Below are 19580 nucleotides of genomic sequence, written 5' to 3'. Positions count from 1 at the left end.
TACATCATGCCCCTGCTTCTTTGGTGACCGGAGGAGCATTCTCCTCCTGGCTAACCGTCCCAACCTTCATCTCCTCATCGGTCGAATGATCCTCCTTCAGACCCACCTTCGTGTCACTGAAGGCATCGATCGTGTCGCGGTACGCCGGCACAAAGTTGACGGCAACGGCATAGGTAAACGAGCCGACGAAGAAGACCAGCGGCACGAACATGGCCTTGCCGGTGCCGTAGCGGTCGGCCGCGACACCCAGGAGCGGCGGCACGCACGCACCGCCGGCGACACCGCCGACGATGAACCCGGAGCCGCGCTTCGTGTGGCGACCGAGACCACGCATGCCGAGGCCGACGATGGTCGGGAAGCAGATGGACTCGAAGAACAGGCAGAGGTAGAGCATGGCAATACCCGTGTTCTCGCGCTCCGTGATGGACGGCGCGATGAAGACGATGCACAGGGTCATGTAGATGCCAAACACCATGCGAGGGCGGAAGTAGTACATCAGAAAGACGCCGACGAAGCGGCCCACAGCGAAGGCGGCCTGTGCGCCGGCCAGCAGCTTCGAGCCGACGGAGGAAGAGGTGTTGGAGCGGGTTTCAGTCGCGTAGTTGATGAAGAACCTAGTCGGGGAGAATTTTTTCAGTCAGTTTTACGGGGAAGCCCATTGGTCGAGACGGTTGTACTCACCCTGCAATTGCGACCTGTGCGCCCGTGTAGCAGAACTGAGCAAACGCGGCATGGAACAGCTTCCATTGCTTCCAGAACGGCTTGTCCTCCACCTCGATCGTTTCCTGTGCCTGCACGGCCATATCGGCGTCTGTGACCTCGGGGATTGTTGAGAAGAAGAAGACCACTGCTAGGATGAACACGAAGACCGCAACTGCCAGGTATACCCATTGCACATTTCTCATGGCTTCCTCGTCGCTGAAGGTGAAGAACACGTATGAGCCCAGGACGGGCGAGACGACGGTACCGATACCGTTAAAGGCCTGTGAGAAGTTGATCCGGATCTCGGAGTACTTCGGCGGGCCGCACACTAGTCCATCATTAGTCGGAAGCTCGTCAGTAGGGAATTGAAGTAGACATACCGGTGATGTACGGATTCGCGGCCGTCTCCAGCGAACCAAGGCCATTGCCGATGATGAAGATGCAGGCACAGAAGCCGCCGAAGCTGTGCGCTTTGATCGCGGGAATGGCCAGCAGACCGCCGAGACCTTATGCATGGTTTAGTCGATGATCTCCAGGCGGGTCCAATGACACTGACCATAGAGGAAGAGTCCCCAAATAAAGACACAACGGTAGCCATAATGACGAAGCAGCCAGGCGGCATGGCCGACGGAAGCCAAGGGATAAGCACTGCGATTGTTAGCTGTCGCGCACCGAGGACCAGAGCTGCGTGGCGGTCCCGTACCCAAAGTATGCTGCTTGGATGCCCGAGGATCGGGCGCGGGTGATGTTCAGCGTGTTCTGAAAATGCTTATTCAAGGTATCGATGAGACCGTACGAGAACCCCCAGAGGAAAAACAGAATGGTGACCAGGCAGACCGGGTAGATGGACTGCCGGAGGGTGATCTCGGGTCTGTTTGTGCGCTCATCTCGGGCGCGCAGGGAGCGTTTCTTCCAGAATTCCTTGCTCAGCATGATTTCAGGACTTGCGGGGGGACACTGCGGGAGGAGACCTGGAGCTGGAATCGCGACGATTGGAGGGCAATCGGGTCTATTAAATAACGAGTGGCCAGCTCGGGATAATATTACATTCAAAGGCCGAGAGGATCACTTTTTTGAGCTCAGGTTAATTCCAAAGAAGCAAGTCAGCTCAAACCTTAATTCATCCAAACTTCATTCTGACCCTCTTTTCTCGTGAAACCCGACTGGGTCATTCTTCTTTCTGTGTCATGGTTGTACTCTGTACGGTAATAAACTTAACCTAATTGTAACTTATCAGTTTTCTGGAAGGTTTTTTGCGACGTCGATTGCTCTCAAACACGGGTTCTTGCAGTCGTGATTGGCTCCGACTCCCGAAAAGTTACCCGTTCTGCTGCAGATCGCGCATTTCCATGATCCATCGCCACAATACTTAGTTACAGTAACTAGGTTAATGGAATGCCTCAGGCCACTGATTTGCCATCCCCCCGCAAGCCTCTCCCCAACCCCCACACTCTCACTGCTGACTCGCTGAAGTGCCAAGCCTCTGAATCCGGGGGAGTGTGGATGACGGGGTAACGCTTTTCCGTTATCCCGGCCAGAACCCGCCACTAACCGAGTCTCGTATTATCCTTCCCCAGGAATCTCCCGTCGGGATTTTTCTCATCGTTTTTACCCCAGTTTCTCCAGTTCTCCGCTGTTCGAGAATCATGCCAGAACGCGCAGAAACCGAGCTGCCCCGGAGCTCTGTTCTCCGCCGGAAGAGGACCTGGAGAGCATGCGATCGCTGCAGCACCTCCAGGACACGATGCGATGGCGCATGTCCTTGGTTAGTAACCCAGGTATAGAGTAGATGGAGTGGGATCATGCTGAGTAGAGCTCTTCGCAGTCGACGATGTCTAGGTTGTGCTCCCGGAGTGAATTCCTAGCCTGAGCATGGCAGTATCATCATCCGATGAGCGAATTCAAGCTAACCGTTGGCTTGCGATAGAGTATGGCTACGCCTGTCACTATGATCGTCCCATCAAGAAACGTGGCCGCACTCGTCGAGTCCCGCGGTCGCCTTCTGCCGGCGGAGCAACAGAACCAGCATCCGCACAGAATCGTCCCGACCAAGACAATGCGAATCCCGAAGCCCGACAGGAATCTGCATCGCCCAGTGCGCACTCGCAGCAGGGCGACCGCTCGATCAGCGCCCTGCGCGGCCTCAGCATCCCCGATCTCATCGACCATGGCGCGCCCTATCCGCTGCGCGCCTCCCTGAACAACGCAAATCGCAAGACCGAGTCGCAATGTTCGCCCTCCTATTTCGATCCCCCCATCGTCCATCGGCCCTTGGATTCCTCAAAATCGCCGACCAACTCGGCCGGGCCGCATCGGCAAGCGGCCAACGGGGATGGATCCAGTCGTCCTGCATACCGATGTCTCGAGCCGCTGCTTCCGTACCTGGGCGACATTATGCCGGAGGAGATTGCATACCAGCTCTTTGATGTGTTTCTCGTCGATCCCGGCACGTCACTGTTTCGTTGCGCGTCGCCGTATATCCTGACGCGGATCTTTCGGAAGAAGTCGCTTCTGCATCCGACGAATCCGCGACGGCTGTCGCCGGCCTTGTTGGCGATCATCCTCTGGTGCTGTGCTCAGGAGGCGGATATTCCCTCCCTGTGCGCGCCGGGGTCAAGGCTGAGGATCTCGAACGCGCTGTATCAGCTTAGTTTGTCACTCATCGCAAAACGCGACCGCGACATGCGGAGGTCGGACGTTGCCGATGCCGGGGGACAACCCCCGGACCCGGACGTCCATCGAATACCCCAACCGATCCAGCACGAGGATCAAACCGAGCTGCTCGACGACGTCCTGACATCGATCCTCCTTTGTATCGTTATCTCCGGCGGGGATTTCAAGCCGGATTGCATGTCGTGGTGGGACCGAGCGGTCCGACTCGCCATGTCCATGGGTTTGAATCGGGAAGATGAGAACAGCCCTCCAGTCCCAGCGTCGCTGGAAGTCATTGAACACCAAGAAGAGCGACGGCGCGTGTTTTGGTTGCTCTACTGTCTTGATCGTCATCTTGGGCTCTCATTCAACCGCGTCCTACAGCTTCCAGATTCTTGCTGTCAAGTCTACGGTGCGTGTCGCCTATTCGGAGTGTTCTCCCCTGCCATCCAAACTAACGGACCTAGCGCCCTTGCCCGAACATATCTGGGAAAGACTGGACGAATTTGAAAGCTCTCTTCCTCCCCGAGTCTATGGCCCACCTATGGTGGTCACCGGGACGGGCTTCTTCGAGTACTTCCTCCCGCTGATGGCGATCCTGGGCGACATCATCGACCTGCATCACCGCCGCCTGCACCCACGCTTCGGGATGCTCGACGACGGGCCTGTAGTGTCCGTGATCGAGGACATGCTCGCCCAGTGCCAGGAGGGCCTCAACTTCCTCGCGCAGGAAGCAGCGCATAAAACGTCGCATGAGGAAGCCACGCACACGCGCATCGTGCTCGCCTACAGTACCCATATCCTGCACGTGCTCCACGTGCTGCTGCACGGGAAGTGGGACGCGATCAGCATGCTCGACAACGAGGACGACTGGATCACTACGCCGGATTTCTCGATCTGCGCGTCGCACGCCATCGCCGCGTCCGAGGCCGTGTCGACCATCCTGGAACTTGATCCGGAGCTGACGTTTATGCCGTATCTCTTTGGTATTTACCTCCTGCATGGCAGTTTTATCCTGTTGCTGTTTGCGGATCGGATGCCACAGCTTGGGCCGAATCAGAGTGTCGAGTTGGCGTGCGAAGTCATTATCCGCGCGCATGAGGTGTGCGTTGTGACGCTGAGTACAGAGTTTCAGGTATTGTCTCGGCCATTTTGTGTTTTTTTCCGGCCGGATTGAGTTTGCTGACGGCTGGCAGAGAAACTTTCGCAAGGTTGTCCGCTCGACGTTGTACAGTGTCCGAGGAGAGGACCAGGAGGAACACAAGATGGCGCGCCGGAAAATTCTGTCGTTGTACCGATGGACCAAGGGGGCCAGAGGATTGGCTATCTGATGGCTTGTCTGGATTGAATCATCGAAATGTGTATACTACAATGTAATGTACCTGGAGTTGGCATTTTCATGGTAAAGCTTGCCGAGCTTCAGAGCTCGAGTCATGAGAAGCAATTATTATTAGCCCGTCGCGTAATGATCGGAATTAATTGAGCTATCATCACGGTCATGAGACACAAGTTTCGTGTTTTTTGCACCAGTAACAATATAAGCGAGGTCCGGATGATTGGGAATATATCCTTCGGATATAAGGCCGATTGCAAACGCTGCAGGGACTCTCCCCCTCCCGTCGGTAATTTCGGAGCAGCCCTACAACAAACCTTCATCCAGACAGGAACAACCATCGTTGAATACCGATAACCGAGATATGTACTCCGTAGTAGAGCTAATATAACCCAATTCACACTCCCGTCCAATTCCAAACTCCCCATGCCCTTTCACAAAGTAGAGTCCAAAAAGTAAATAAAAAATTGAACCCATCATGTCATCAACAACCCTCCTTCTCCAAGGCCAAGTCTTCGCCGTCACCGGCGGCGCAAGCGGCATAGGGCTTGCAACCGCCAAACTCCTGCACCGTCGCGGCGGAACAGTCTACATCGCGGACATCGACGACGCCGCGATCGCCGCCGCGGAGGAATATTTCAACGGCTCCTCGACAAACGGACACGTTGAAGAGAAGAACAAGTCGAATGGGAACGGACCCGTCCAAAACGGATGCAGCAATGGAACAGAGACCACTAGTACTACCGGCAAGGTCAAGATCACCAAAGTCGACGTATCACGACGAGCCGAAGTCGACGCATGGATCGACTCGATCGTGGCGGAAACGGGCCGGTTGGATGGCGCGGCGAACGTCGCGGGCGTGATTGGAAACTGCCATGGCATTACACCAGTCACGGAGATGGAGGATGACCAGTGGGATCGGATCATCGGGGTGAATCTGACGGGAATGATGTACTGCCTGCGGGCGGAGTTGCGGGTGATGCGGAATGGGGGCTCGGTGGTGAATGTTTCGTCGATACACGGGTTGAAAGGTACCTCTATTCCTATACTTGCTTTTCTTTTTTTCGCCCCGGGGAGTAATCAATACTGACTGACTTGTTACGTTAAGGATTCGCCCGTCATGCCGCATACGACGCAAGCAAGCATGGCGTGATCGGCCTGACCAAAGCTGCTGCAATGGAGTGCGGTGATCGAGAAATCCGCGTGAACAGCGTTGCGCCAGGCTCGATTTATACACCTTTGATTCAAAAGGAGTGGGATGCAAAGGGCCGGCCCAAGGATGCTCCGTTTAGTGAGCCCACAGCCTTCCGCAGACTCGGAACGGCGGAGGAGACGGCAAATGTCATTGCGTTCTTGCTGGGGCCGGAGAGTACGTTTGTTAGTGGGAGTGTATATTCGGTTGATGGGGCGTGGAATTGATGTTGTACATATTCAGTATTGCGTTTCCTTTCCGCATTGGGTTTGATTTGTGTTGGGTTAAGTTACTTTCATTCGATGCACATAGACGACTTTCCGCCTTGACAAGAATAAAGTATTGAGCTGCAAGAGGTCACATGAATCTATTCCTCCATTTGCATACTGTTTTACAGAGAAACACTTGCATTCATAAAGGTGACTTTGAATGAAATGATCACCACTGCGACCATCGGGCCGATTGTTGAATTTTAAGCAGGCTATGGCACATACAGCGGAAGCGCGATGGAACGGACCGTGGAATCAGACTGGATTGTCTAGCTGACTTGCTTCCGCTTGCTTGTTGCTGGGTTGTATCCGTCGAAGGACATCATTCCCGAGTATTGAGGTTCAGCAAACAGGCGCTCAAAGAAGCACGTACCTGACAAAGGTCCACATTCAACAAAGACTGGCGATTAAACCGATAATACAACACCATTCGCCTGGAGGATTGACACCAAAGTATGAGCCGTGTCATATCAATGGGTACATACTATACGGTAGTACTTAGTAATACCTCTCCATGAAAACGACGTCCAGTAATCTCATTTGTTTGAAAGAATACCCCTTTGATGACCGTCATAGATGTCGGAACACTATGAATCAGATCAAACCTCCCGGTGGACAATTCCATAGTACAGTAGTCCTACTGCTGAGTAGTAGTACTACTGTAGTAAAGTACCGTACTGAGCAGCCGAGTACCGAGCCAGAGCCGAAGAATGGTGAAACATTTCAGGTCATAAGCATAGCCCATACCTATGTCAACTGACTTTCGATTTCTAACGAGAAGTAATCACTGACTCGCCGATCCATCGTCAAAATGGAGGATGCGCGTTCTTCCACGCCGGCTTCCACGCCTGGACCCTTCACCGCCGCCTCGTCTCCAGGAATGCGACAAAAACTTTTTTCTCTCCAGGAACCCGTCGTGTTTGAAACGGTACTGGAAATTCCTCGACAACTTCTGGAGCCCAGAAAATTCCTATGAGAGGAAGGACGGCCAAACCGTCCAGTACTACCGCTGCTTGATGTGGTCGAAAAAACGACGGTAATGTGGCAGCTACGTGTTCTGTACGCGCGTATGTACTTACTTTTCTTGCAAACAGGGCCTCAGTCACATCCGAAAATCGAAAGCGCAAGAGGACCCGCCCGAGCAGCAATTGCGTGCCCAATGCGCCTTCGAAAAGACCTACACCTGGACGGAACGGTTACTGTCCGGCGGTGCAGCCAAGCTCAAGAGCACAATCACACATTGGATGACCTTGATGAGGAAGAGGTCAGTTATGCCGTATGTGCTCCGAGCAGAAGCAGCGAAAGGCTATTTAGCCACAGAAATTCATAATAATCTGCTTCGGCACCATTCTAAGGATCTTGAGGTTTCAGGTGGGAAGGCGATTGATTACGATTACGTTTATAATTTCTGCCGCCCATACAAGGATAAGTTCGCCACGCACCGCACCGGTAACAGAAGTGAGTGGGATCAGCAGCGGTATCGGGCGGCGGAATGGCTGCAGACGAATGGCTGGTATTTTCAGGAAATAATGGCCATTTGGCAGTCAGACAAGGAGGTGTCATTTGGCTTGGTATTTGCTCATCCAGAACGACTGGAGGCGCTTGTCAAGTATGGGTACCTCACCGTGATGGATTCAACGCATAATACCAACAAACTGCGCTGGCATCTCTTCTCGCTGATTGTGCGAGCAGAATATGGGAACTGGATTCCAGCTGCCCATATTCTGACCGCGAAATTGGACAGCGATATTGTCGCGTCGGCGCTGCGGCAAGTGCGATTGTGGTGTGAGGGGCATGGCGGTTGGGCGTTGAAGTACATGTTGACGGACGATTCAGCAAGTATGTTTTCCCAATTTGGGTTGCGATTTTATCGAGATATCTCCCCATTTGCCACTGTCTTGTTGGATACTGACCAGAATATCGTGGTCAGGCGAACAAGCGGCCGTCAGAAAAGCCTTTTGAGGATTTGCCCGCAGAACCGGTGCATCTTCTTTGTCATGTTCACTGCGAACGCACCATAAGGCGAAGGTTTTCAGGGGACGCAAATAAAGATGTACGCCAGCACCTTCTTGCGGCTCTGTGTTATCGACGGAGCGCGAAGCAGGGTGCTTGGAATCTCTTGAAGGAGCAATTGACCCCTCTCCTCTTCTAAGACTCCGGGAAAGAGGCGGACTAAGCGAGATGAAGATGAGAAGCGACAAAAACCCCCGCCCGGCATGCTCCACGGCACATCTGCCAGGTGTTTTCGCAAACCCGTTCTGGAATTTTTCGACGAACTTGATGCCAAACAAGGTCAGCCAGCCGGACCAGATCAGTCACGGGAAAGGTGTTGCTCAGGGTGCAATACCCATTTGGCACAGTTGCCAAACCTCGCACCGGCGGAAAAACCGAAGGAAGCTCGTGGCAGAGCCCTCTTAAACCTTGAAACGCAGTTGAAAGCATCGGACCGAAAGATGCATCGGATAAAGAAAGAAAATTCCTTGAAATATTGCCAACACCGAGCGGAGGCCGACATCGGCGCCTTGATAAGGCCCTGAGCCCAGAGCCCCCGAGTCCTAACTCCGCTCCAAATGTGTGAATAACTTTTCAGCAAATGTACTCACACAATGGGTGGCCTGGAATCTGGTAACCGCAAGACCCCCAATCTGCTGATCGATACAAACTATACATTTCCCCATGTGGAGAATGACGAGGTAAGTGGTCTGAACTCTGAAGGCCTCACATCTTCAGGCCGAGCTCCAGTAGTGGATCTGTTCCTAACCTTTCTGAAAGGAAGCCCTACCGGCAAAATGCATACACAAGCAGAGGGTTTATAATCCCACCCGCTGCAAGGAACATTTCACATTGGGCAAGTGCCCGGTGTATAAGCTTGGAAAGGCTCATGAGATCCCCGACAAGCATCTGATCTGGCGTGAAATCGGGTTCGCTATTTTTGTGGGGGGAAAGGCCATTTTCTATGGTCGAGGACAAACACTTCCGGAAGGTCTTTCAAAGGCTCAGACCCGATTTCCAGCTCCCCGACAGGAAGACGCTCTCGACCACGATCCTCGACGACACTGCTATGACGTTGTGAAGTCACAGGTAACGGAGAAGGTGAAAAGCATACAGTTTCTCAATGTCACCTTTGATGAGTCCACCAACATTAATGAAAGACTTCTCAATATGTCAATCTCAACACCGGAAGCCTCGGACTATTACGAGAGCGAGGTAATGGGGGACCTCCGCTTATCTGCGGAACAGATCTCAGAGATTGTTGTTGAGAAGTTGACACGTTTTTTGGGCTCATCTCCAGATTGGTCCAGGATCAACTCAATGACCACAGATACATGCAGCACGATGAAAGCCGTCTGGAAGATCCTGGAAGAAAAACCAATGTTTCAACACACCTTCTTTATCCCCTGTGACTCTCACGGCCTTCAGGTGGTTGTGAGGGACCTAATTTTCCTTCCAACCATCAAACCTGTCTTCGATCCGCCGCGGCCGTCGTCAACTATTTTCGATCTTCCCCCTTGCAAACTGCTATTCTCTGAGCAGTAGAGATAACATCGCGCGCTCACTCGTACGAGTGTCGAAACGAGGCGAGCTGCCTCTACATGAGTCTCATGTCCAATTAGTTGCGCGCGATGTTGTCGTCCTCGTAATCGGCGGCTTCGACGTCTCCGGGGTGCGGGCGGAGGAGAGTTGCAGCGATGATGGGATTTGGGTTGCCATTGTCATCATACAGGACGATGAGTCGCCCGGATGATTCGACAAAGGTTCCTGCGGGGAATGCAGGGTGCATCGACGCCCGATACTTGACACGAAAGTCAATTTCGGACTCTGTAGGGACCCCCGGACATTTGAAGTCGCAAGATAGGTCCGTTGAACCTATGGTGGTTCGAGCGTGAGGCTGGGTCTGATCGGGCGGTTCCATCATAACAGAGAACGGACCGAAGATGCGGCCAGAGTTCTGGTGGGTGGCCATGTTTGCTTGGGGCAGATTTTCTGCAGAAAGTAATGGAAAGAGCAGAGTGATGGAAGAGGAGGGAGGAATCACAATTGCAAACGGTAACTTTGAGCGGCTCCATAACCGAGAATCAGTCAGCCGACGATCGAGTGCCTGGAGGAAACCCGCTGATAGTGTGCGCGGAGAATGAAATCTGATGAGATTCTTCTGGGCCTGTTTGTCCTGTGGGAGCGTCCTCGCCCAGATGATCCAAGGTCAAACATTAAATGTCCCGCATGCACCGGCAACCACGCCTTCAAGGACTGCTGGTATGTCCGCCCCCGAGATCAGCCCTCAAAAGACGCCGATTCATATTTTCTCACAGGTTCAACAGAAAAGGAGCACTTAACAACCCGTATTATTATCTCATACGCTCCGTGGGTATCGAGGGTTCTGCACGGTTTGCTACCTACAAGGTAAAGAAACCTTGGGCGGGGACCCTGGGCTAAAACCTTGTGTGCTCGTTACAAGAAGGCGGTGGTAGAAGAGGTGCTCCTTAGCAGTACTACGTCTGGTAGTTCGCTGGCGTAGACTTTGGATGCTGCCTGATGCGTTCACAGAGGGGTATTTTACTGAGAGATGAGAGAGAAGAGCGACTGAGCGAGGGAGGACAGGATTTTATTCGTAGTGTTGTGGGCCAAAGGGTGGAGCCCTTAAGCATCTCTACCACTTAATCACGTGCCTGCTAGACTATAACAGGTGCAAGGCCGAAGCCTAGCCTGTAACCTGGTCCGAGTTGCTCAAAGCCTCAGAGAGGTCGGAGATCTCTGCCTCTGATGGCAGCGATGATGGGATAGGAGCCTGAGAGTCTTGAGTCAAAAGTTCTGTGCAAGTCGAAGGGCGAGACTTCGACTGTTCGACAAATACCCGTTGTATTGTATTTGTACAGGCTACAGTGGAGGAGGACACTCTCCTTCAGGTTCTGTTTTTTGGCAACTTGTCGATGTCACTTCGGCGGAGTGGTCATTGCCATATGGACACTCCATTCGCTCTATCATGTCCAACTACCTCTCTAAGGGTCTCTTGTTGCTCCATCCTAGAGATAATACAGTAGCCGCACGTGGTGATGGGTTCATGGGCGTTATCGTTCACAATTGGCGCTTGGCAGGAGGAGGCTAGGTGATATCTGCATGCGACGAATCACTATGATTCAAATGGCATTTCGTAGGTCGAGTACGGACTCCGTATTAAAGTGAGTTTGTATGCAATGAATCGTTGAGAGAGAGGAATGCTGATAAACAGAGAAAAAGAGGGGAATGACGTCAAACAGAAGACCATCGTTACTGAAATGCACTTGTCCTAAATTGGTTAGCGTATTCTCTATCAGCAAATGAGGATGCAACGGTGTTGCTTTACTTGCAGTGCAAGCCGAGAGCCGAGGCATTACATAAGCAGTTCGCGAAGACTTTCCGTTCCAAGAAGACGGGAAGAACGAGAACGGCAGAGAGCATGGGTCTTGGATGATATAGATCGGAGCTGTCGGCCTATCGACGCTGAGCCTGGGCACCAGCATTCCATCCCGGACGGCGCTGGATCGAACTGCCTGATGGGGTAGGCCTATCATCGAGGCAGTAGGGAGCTCGACATGCGGGGTTTCAGTATCACAACGTCTTCTGCAAGATCATCACTACTACGACTACTACTCGTAGGAAGACAGCTCAAGACCGAAGCGCGTCCCTATATCAGGACCGGAATTGCACCCTCCGCCTGGAAACTCTGTTTTTCCTCTTCCACTTTTCGCCCGTATCATCATCGCTCCACCATGGCTGGAAATCTTGAAATTGAACTCACCGCGCCCAATGGGCGGAAATGGCTGCAGCCAACCGGTCTGTTTATCAACAATGAATTTGTTCCCGGCAATGGCGGGACTATCACTTCCATTGATCCGGCGTACGTACTTTTTTTTTTTTTTCTTAGGAAGTTTCGACGGGATGGAGCTGCTAACTAGTCTAGGACCGACACTGAAATAACCACTGTCCATGCTGCCAGCGAGGCGGACATTGACCGCGCGGTGCAGGCCGCCAAGGCGGCGCTGAAGCATCCCTCGTGGAAGAAGCTGCCCGCGACGGACCGCGGCAGACTGATGCTGCGTCTGGCGGATCTGATCGAGGAGAATAAGGAGATTCTGGCGACGATCGATGCTTGGGACAACGGCAAACCGTACGCGGTCGCCGTCAGCGAAGACGTCGTCGAGACCGCCATGTGCATTCGATATTATGCCGGCTGGGCCGACAAGGTTTACGGCCAGACTATCAGCACGACTCCCGAGAAATTCGCGTATACGATTCGCCAGCCCGTCGGCGTCGTCGGCCAGATTATTCCCTGGAACTACCCGCTTGCCATGGCCGGCTGGAAGCTTGGGCCGGCCCTGGCTTGTGGCAACACGGTCGTGCTCAAGCCCGCGGAGCAGACGCCGCTTAGTGCGCTCTTCCTGGCGCGCCTGATTAAGGAGGCTGGCTTCCCGCCTGGCGTGGTGAACATCGTGAATGGCTACGGCCCCGAGGCGGGGTCTGCGCTCGTGCAGCACCCCCTTGTAGACAAGGTTGCCTTTACTGGGTCAACTGTGACGGGCCGTCAGATCATGAAGATGGCATCGGCGACGCTCAAGAACATCACGCTGGAGACTGGTGGCAAGTCTCCGCTGCTAGTGTTCAATGACGCCGATCTGGACCAGGCAGTCAAGTGGTCCCACCTCGGCATCATGTCGAACCAGGGTCAGATCTGCACGGCCACGTCGCGGATCTTCGTCCAGAGGGACATCTACGACAAATTCCTCGAGATGTACAAGGAGGCCGTCAAGACGACCTCACGAGTCGGCGACCAGTGGGACGAAAACACATACCAAGGGCCGCAGGTGACGCGGCAGCAGTACGAGCGGATTCTGTCGTACATTGAAATCGGCAAGCAGGAAGGGGCCAAGGTTCTGTGCGGCGGAGAACCCTACCGCGACAGCAACGGCAGCACCGACTACAGCAAGGGCTTCTACATTGCGCCGACGGTGTTTACGGACGTCAAAGACTCGATGCGCATCCAGCAGGAGGAAATTTTTGGGCCGGTGGTCACGATCTCGCCGTTCGATACGGAAGAGGAGGCCATTGAGCGCGCCAACAACACCACATACGGCCTGGGCGCGGCGGTGTTCACGCGGGACATCCAGCGCGGACACCGCGTGGCGGCGGAGATTGAGTCGGGGATGGTCTGGATCAACAGCTCGCAGGACAGCGACGTCCGCGTGCCATTTGGCGGACAGAAGCAGTCGGGTATTGGCCGCGAGTTGGGAGAGGCGGGATTGGAGGCGTACACACAGATCAAGTCGGTGCATGTCAACATGGGAACTGTTCTGTAGGTATGATTTCCTCGCAAAAGGATGTAATAAGTTGGTCAAGCAAAATTGAGTTTTCACCCGGAGCTCACGATCGCAAAGGTGATGTTGAGGTAAAACGGCCGTCATTGGCAGCGTGCCATGATGACGTAGAGGCGACATCAACGGCTCAATCAAAGTTATCAAAAATAAGAGCATGTTAGCGCAGGCACAGAACAAAACTTTTTCTCTGAAGAACAACTCGAACAATGCCCGAGTTCAAAAAGGTCGCCGTCTTTGGCGCATCCGGGCAAGTTGGCCGCGCCATCGTCAACGCGCTCGCCCAATGCCACAAGCAAGACTTCCAAGTCATCCAGATCCTCCCACCGGGGCATCGACCGCCCGAAGGTCAAGATCGGAATGCCAATGGCAACGGCAAAGTCGAGAGTCGCTACCTCGACATAACGCACGCTTCCCAAACGGAGCTGGTCTCTGTGCTGACCGGCGTAGACGCCGTGGTGAGCGCGCTCAACGGGCCCGCGTTGCTGGCTCAGCGAGCCATCCAGGATGCTGCGGCGGCAACGGGCGTCAAACGGTTCTATCCGAGCGAGTTTGGGATGCATCATATTTATACCAAGCCGGGGGATGATATGGGGTATTTGCATCCTGTAAACCCAATACCCTTTACTCCTACTACTACCTTTACCCACCTTTTTCTAAAATAGACATGTAAACTGAAAGGCTTTGTTTTTCTTTCTTTGGCAGGTTTGGAATCAAAAACGCCTCGCCAATGAATCCGCCATCAAGCACCCGGCCGTCCTCTCCGGCGTCATGACCTACACGCTCATCGGCTGCGGCGAGCTCTACAACCAAGACCGCGAACCCGTCTGGTGTCCCTGGACGCAGACCGATGCCTCCAGCTACGAGATCCCCGTGGTGGGGGACACGAGCCGCGCGGTGGACTTTACGCACATTGACGATCTCGCCGCCTTCCTTGTCGAAACCCTCTGCCCCGATGGGCGGCGGTCGGCAAACAATGCAATGTTGAACTTCATCAGCGAACGCATCAGCTACGATACCATCACGCGGCTGTTGGAGCGGTATGCACGTCGTCCCGTGCGGTTCCTGCACGTCTCCGACGAGGATTGGCATCGGACGATGGATATCCCTTCCGTGGCGCCGGAGAGGCTCAAGACCAAGGCAAGTAGGACGGCGTTCCCCGTGGATTTCTGGTTGCTGGTTCGCGGGATCCAGGGGCAGGGCAGGTTTACCTATGCTCCTGGACAGGTGCATAATCATCTCTTCCCGGATGTCAAAGTTACAAAGTTTGAGAAGTATTTGAGTCAAAAGTTTGCTTCGGAGAATTCGAGATGAGAGATGTTTTCCCTCTTTGCGTAAAAATGGGATATTCAAAAAAATGCAAAAGCCAGGCGTCTATCAATTCAAGGATTCAGTTATTTTAAGTACAGCGTTCAGTTTTGCAAGGTCAAAACATCGCCGATCCGTAATTGTAACCTCCCGGATAGAATGGCTCGCTACGAGCCGGTATGTTGATCGGCTGTGTCCCCCCGCTCAAAGGTGGTGGTTGTCCTCCATCCGTCTTCTCCTGATGCAATTGTCCCGGTACCAGCCCTAGACCCGAGCGCTCCACCCCTTCCATCGGCTTCGGTTGGTTGAGCTCGTGTAGAATGTCAGCGCCGAACCCTTCCATAGCCATGCCAGACCCTGCGGGGTGCATGCCCTGCGGCGCGCTCTGCGACCAACACGGCGGGGTATCGTAACCCGATATCGCCGGCATCGTCATGGGCAGTGACAGTCCCGCGCTGTTGGGCACGCTACCGGGCTGGCTCGGCCCTGCGGAGGGGAATCGGTCCCACGGCGTCCGCAGGCTGATCATGTCCGAGCTGTCCGGGGTATCCAGCATCTGCCGCAGCGAGCTGGCCCAGTGGTTGGTCTCCCGCGGAGGCTCCGTCAGCCCGCCGGGGGCGGCGAACGGCGGCTGCATCCCCAGATCCTGGAGGTTCATCGGGTTACCCTGTAGGGCGCCCGCCTCCACCTCATCTGTAACGAGGCCGCAGTCACGCTTGAGCACGCCCAGCCAAATGGGGTTGTCCGCGCACGTCTGGTTCCATGGATCGTCGCTGCCGTAGATGATCAAGCGCGCCTGATGTTGAATGCGCGTGTCCGACGGCACGATCCCCATGCTCAGCTGGCTCTGTATGTAGGCTTTGAGCTCCCGCTCCAGCCGCATGAAACAGTTAGCATCCTCGGGGTTCGGCAATCCGCTGCTGGAGGACCCGGTGCGCGCGTGGCCGCCAGCGGCCGATGATGATCCGAAGGAGAGCCGCTTATCGTCGGTGGCCCTGTACGGGTTGAGTGTGTTGCGTTCTTCCGCGATCAGGTACGGCGGAACCGCGTCCTGCACCAGCCGTCGTATGTGTGGTTCAAACCCCCAGTCGCCCTTCCATTGTGCCATGTCGGCGCCGTTCTTAAAGTGCGCGCCGACATGATCAACTCGGTCCTTCCAGGTCGTGAATGTCGCATTGCAGAAGCCGCACCGAGACCTGAACTCGTTTGTCGTGCTTTGCCATCTGTCCATGAAGGGCTCGTACTTGACGTTGTGCATCAGGCGTAGGTGCTGGTTGAGGTGATCCTTCCGGTAGAACGTCCGCTCCTGCATCGTCTTGTCCCGACATACCGAATAGTTGTGCCCTTCAAGGTGATCCTCCGTCGGATTGGGAGTCAGGCAAAACGCACATACATCGGTGCCCTCCGCGTCCTTGATCACGGCCCCAAATGGTGCGCATATCCATCTCTCCAGCGGCAGGTGCACCGACTTCTCGTGCCGCTGCCAGTCGTACTTTGCCGGGAACGAGTCCGTGCAGAACGTGCACTGGAAGATGCGCGCCCCGCGAGGTTTCTGCCGCTCAAACGGCGGCTGCTTGCGGCGGCGGCGGCGCTCCTTGCGGTCAGCCGAGTTGAACGACTTGAGCGACGAGCGGTGCGAGAACGCTGACGCAAAGGACATGTCCGAGATAGACGACCGGTTCTCCGTGTCCATGCTGCTGATGGACGGGGCATGGAACATGGAGCTATAGCTCGAATCGTTGCTGGACCCGGTCCGGCGGGAGGACGAGCGGACATGACCGGACGATGGCCGCTGTTCTTTCAAGCCCGGGAAGGAGGTAGTGGCCATTGCTCGGAGAATGTCTCTGGCGGACGCGGGCTCGTTCTCCGGCGGAGAGTGCTTCCATCGCTCCAAGGGAGTCATGAGTGACAGATCGGCGGCGGAAGGCTGCGAGGCAGAGGGCAGGGGATTGGGGAAATTCGAGCTTTGAGCGGATGCACTGAGAGGTGATTCGCTCTGGGGCGATGGCCGGACCTTACCGCGACGCCGCGCGTTGGCGAGCCAGTTGGCGATCTGACTCCGCTTCAGGCCGGTGCGGTTCTTGAGTTCATCTTTCTCCTCCTCTGTAGGATACGGGTGGTGGGAATGTTCCGAGAGCCAATTCTTCAGGATGCGAACCGCCTCGCGCGAGAATCGCGCACCGGACTTTCTGCCCCGGCCCTCAAAGTCGTCCAGGGTGCTTCCGTTCAGGGACTTGAGCGCCCGCTTGCCCGTTAACCCACCGGTGGCGGTCTCCGTGTCCTCATTGACGGTGTGTAATGTGTCCAGGCCTTTGTCGTTGGTATTCTTATGCGTGAAACTGCACTCGCGATACAGGGAAATGCAGCATGTGCAGCCATTTTTTAACTCCCCCCGCTCGATCAGAAAGCAGTCCAGGCCCATACGGCGGCAGAAATCACATGGCTCGGGGACCTTGAACATGGGATAGTCGGATTTGAATGCCGGGTAGCCTAGATTCTGAGCACTTTCGGGCGAGTCTGCATGATCGGCGGCGGCGGCGGTCTCTGCCGGCCGCTCGGTTTGCTCAGGGGCAGCACAGTCCACGCCCTGGTCCATGGTGAGTGCTTCCATCTTCTCGGCGGCATCCGCCTCGTCGAATTCAATGCAGTCGGACGCAATGTCATCGTCCGAAACATGGGCGCTGTCGTCCTGATCGACCAAGCGGGATGCTCCCTCAAAGTCAAAGTACTCCATCTTGCTGCGTATCTGGGGTCGAGAATTAGGCCGGCCGATTGATACAAGCTGTTCTGGAGCGATCTTCGCTCTTTTTAATCAAGGCCTTTTGCATGCACTCCGGGCTGGCGAGAAGAGTGCGGCAGGGTATCCCTGAGAAACGCAAGACTGAGAAATCGAATGATTGAATGGAAGGAACCCGAAGGAGAAAAATACTCCCCGTGAACAACAAGAGCAGATGGAAGAATCGGCCAGCTGATCAAAAGAAACCCGGCTCAATTGCGGCTGTGAGATGACAAAAAGCCCCCAGGCTGCGGTGTCGGCTATAAGCTTAACTTTGAATAGGTAAATTGCTGTCAGCGTTCTAATTTCTCGCATCCCGGCTCGTGCCAGAGATGGCTACTCGCTGTTAAAAACGACATTAGGTTACTTATCATTCTTATGCATGGATGGTACATACCTAGTAGGTACTGTAGGTTTAGAGTCTGACTCGGAGTTGATCAGCCAGTCCGTGATTGGGACCCCACTGCTTCGCGGCGCTTGCAAGTCGCGCCCTGCGAATGACAACGCTATCCCTTTTCGGGCATAGTGGAGACGCCAAGAGGCGATACCGAGATTCGGATTCGGCCAGCCGAGAATCGCGGTGAATGACCGAATGCGATTCTGCGGGGATAGCGCTATTCCCAATCGGGCTACAAGTACATCTACTACAAATGCCGGACGGAGTTCGGAGAAACCGCTGCAGTGACTTGCAGATCACGTGCTGACCTGATATAGGCTAATGCACCGCCGGCTGCATCCCGAACAGCCCTAACTGCCCAAATCAAGCCCCCTTGTCTAGACTGATGCAGACAAGCTCAACCGAAGGAGCAGAAAGCCGCATTGTTGGACAAATTATCGACCATTCGTGTTGGCGCGGAGCCTCCATACTCCTACAGCCGCATACAATTTTGGCACTCAAATTCTGCAGACACTTGAAAGCCCAGAAATGCATCTCTTTGGATGAGGAATTTGTTCAGCTGTCGTCTGGCTCCTGATGGTCTCCCTGCCTGTCGAGCTCCATGTGTCAAGCTTTCTGTGTCGAGATATTAACCCACGTCTCATTTACTCCTTGTAACAACTTCATCGACCCATTGGTCGAGTTCCCTCCGCAAACTGCTCTCCGCCAATCGAGTTGTTCGCCATGGCGCTGAATTCAGGAGTATGGAGCTGCCGAGAGTTGGATTGAGGAACTCGAAAACCTGCCTCCGGAGGTCCGCCAGTCGATCCATCTGAGCCGCTTCTTGTGCGGAACGGATGATGCCGGGAACAGTTTATCATTTGCCCTGCGCCTCGCAAGGCTTCTTCTGGAGTGGAATGAGCTCGACGCGTTCTCGATTGACATGCCGAACGACCTTCAAGCATCTGGGCACCAATACAATTATGAGCTTTGGTCATGGGCTCTACATCAGGCCTTGCTGACTGCCTTTTCCTGAGGCCGGAGGCGAGAAGTCCCGAAACGTACACTAATCCGAACATCTTCCTCTATCACAACGTTGAGCATTATATCGAGGGGTGTATTCTTCCCCTGGAGCCGCAATGCCTGGCGAATAAACGCCGCTTAGATTACTATCGTGATGTCTACCTTATCCTGGAAAGTCCAGAAATCCCTGGGCCGCGGGGTAGAGATTTACCAGAGGCTGCCAACAAGGACTGTGAACGCATTTGAGAGGAACGGGGCATTGCTCTTCGGCGGGGGATTCCGGACCAGGCGAGAAAGGCACCGTGTTGACAGTGAGATGGATTTCCCCCTTGGATGAGAGAACGTCGCCAACCGGCCACAGCGCCCGCACCTGCCACGTCCTCGGATCCCATACTGTGGATAATGAAGATTTGGAAGGAGTTGCCGACGTTTCTACAGCTACTGCCGCAATGACGCGTTGTCTTTCGTGGAACAGGAAATTGGTTTACTAAAGATGACTTGATCCATCATTCACAGAACCACGGAGAGCGAGGCGATTGACGTTTGATTTGAAAACCCGGAACGTGGCAGAAACATGGAACGACGTAATCCAGCCAGATGAAA

At 54.4% G+C, this 19580-nt stretch overlaps 7 protein-coding genes across 7 annotated transcripts; 3 read left to right on the top strand and 4 right to left on the bottom strand.

The window, feature by feature from the left end:
- Nucleotides 1–4: 4 nt before the first annotated feature.
- Nucleotides 5–1635, bottom strand: VTN31DRAFT_1165 (uncharacterized protein; the record flags this gene model as incomplete). The annotated part of the gene is made up of 5 exons (XM_069401192.1): nt 5–614; nt 682–1030; nt 1083–1208; nt 1259–1350; nt 1406–1635. 5 exons carry the CDS (start codon nt 1633–1635, stop codon nt 5–7), a joined length of 1407 nt encoding a protein of 468 aa, XP_069264021.1.
- A 713-nt stretch (nt 1636–2348) lies between these two features.
- VTN31DRAFT_1164 (uncharacterized protein) lies at nt 2349–4685 on the top strand (the record flags this gene model as incomplete). The annotated part of the gene is made up of 5 exons (XM_069401191.1): nt 2349–2467; nt 2528–2541; nt 2630–3766; nt 3822–4489; nt 4551–4685. The coding sequence occupies 5 exons, from the start codon at nt 2349–2351 to the stop codon at nt 4683–4685; spliced, it is 2073 nt and encodes a 690-aa protein (XP_069264020.1).
- A 480-nt stretch (nt 4686–5165) lies between these two features.
- VTN31DRAFT_1163 (uncharacterized protein) lies at nt 5166–6106 on the top strand (the record flags this gene model as incomplete). The annotated part of the gene is made up of 2 exons (XM_069401190.1): nt 5166–5718; nt 5796–6106. The coding sequence occupies 2 exons, from the start codon at nt 5166–5168 to the stop codon at nt 6104–6106; spliced, it is 864 nt and encodes a 287-aa protein (XP_069264019.1).
- A 5612-nt stretch (nt 6107–11718) lies between these two features.
- On the top strand, nt 11719–13479 carry VTN31DRAFT_1162 (uncharacterized protein; the record flags this gene model as incomplete). Its single annotated transcript, XM_069401189.1, has 2 exons — nt 11719–12023; nt 12087–13479. The coding sequence occupies 2 exons, from the start codon at nt 11719–11721 to the stop codon at nt 13477–13479; spliced, it is 1698 nt and encodes a 565-aa protein (XP_069264018.1).
- A 158-nt stretch (nt 13480–13637) lies between these two features.
- Nucleotides 13638–14099, bottom strand: VTN31DRAFT_1161 (uncharacterized protein; the record flags this gene model as incomplete). Its single annotated transcript, XM_069401188.1, has 1 exon — nt 13638–14099. The coding sequence occupies one exon, from the start codon at nt 14097–14099 to the stop codon at nt 13638–13640; it is 462 nt and encodes a 153-aa protein (XP_069264017.1).
- A 37-nt stretch (nt 14100–14136) lies between these two features.
- On the bottom strand, nt 14137–14733 carry VTN31DRAFT_1160 (uncharacterized protein; the record flags this gene model as incomplete). Its single annotated transcript, XM_069401187.1, has 1 exon — nt 14137–14733. The coding sequence occupies one exon, from the start codon at nt 14731–14733 to the stop codon at nt 14137–14139; it is 597 nt and encodes a 198-aa protein (XP_069264016.1).
- A 187-nt stretch (nt 14734–14920) lies between these two features.
- VTN31DRAFT_1159 (uncharacterized protein) lies at nt 14921–17536 on the bottom strand (the record flags this gene model as incomplete). Its single annotated transcript, XM_069401185.1, has 1 exon — nt 14921–17536. One exon carries the CDS (start codon nt 17534–17536, stop codon nt 14921–14923), a length of 2616 nt encoding a protein of 871 aa, XP_069264015.1.
- Between the last annotated feature and the right edge of the window lie 2044 nt (nt 17537–19580).

Source organism: Thermomyces dupontii (assembly GCF_041956625.1).
Source record: "Thermomyces dupontii strain NRRL 2155 unplaced genomic scaffold VTN31scaffold_1, whole genome shotgun sequence".
Lineage (NCBI taxonomy): Eukaryota > Fungi > Ascomycota > Eurotiomycetes > Eurotiales > Trichocomaceae > Thermomyces > Thermomyces dupontii.
This window is presented reverse-complemented; position numbering and strand designations above follow the sequence as displayed.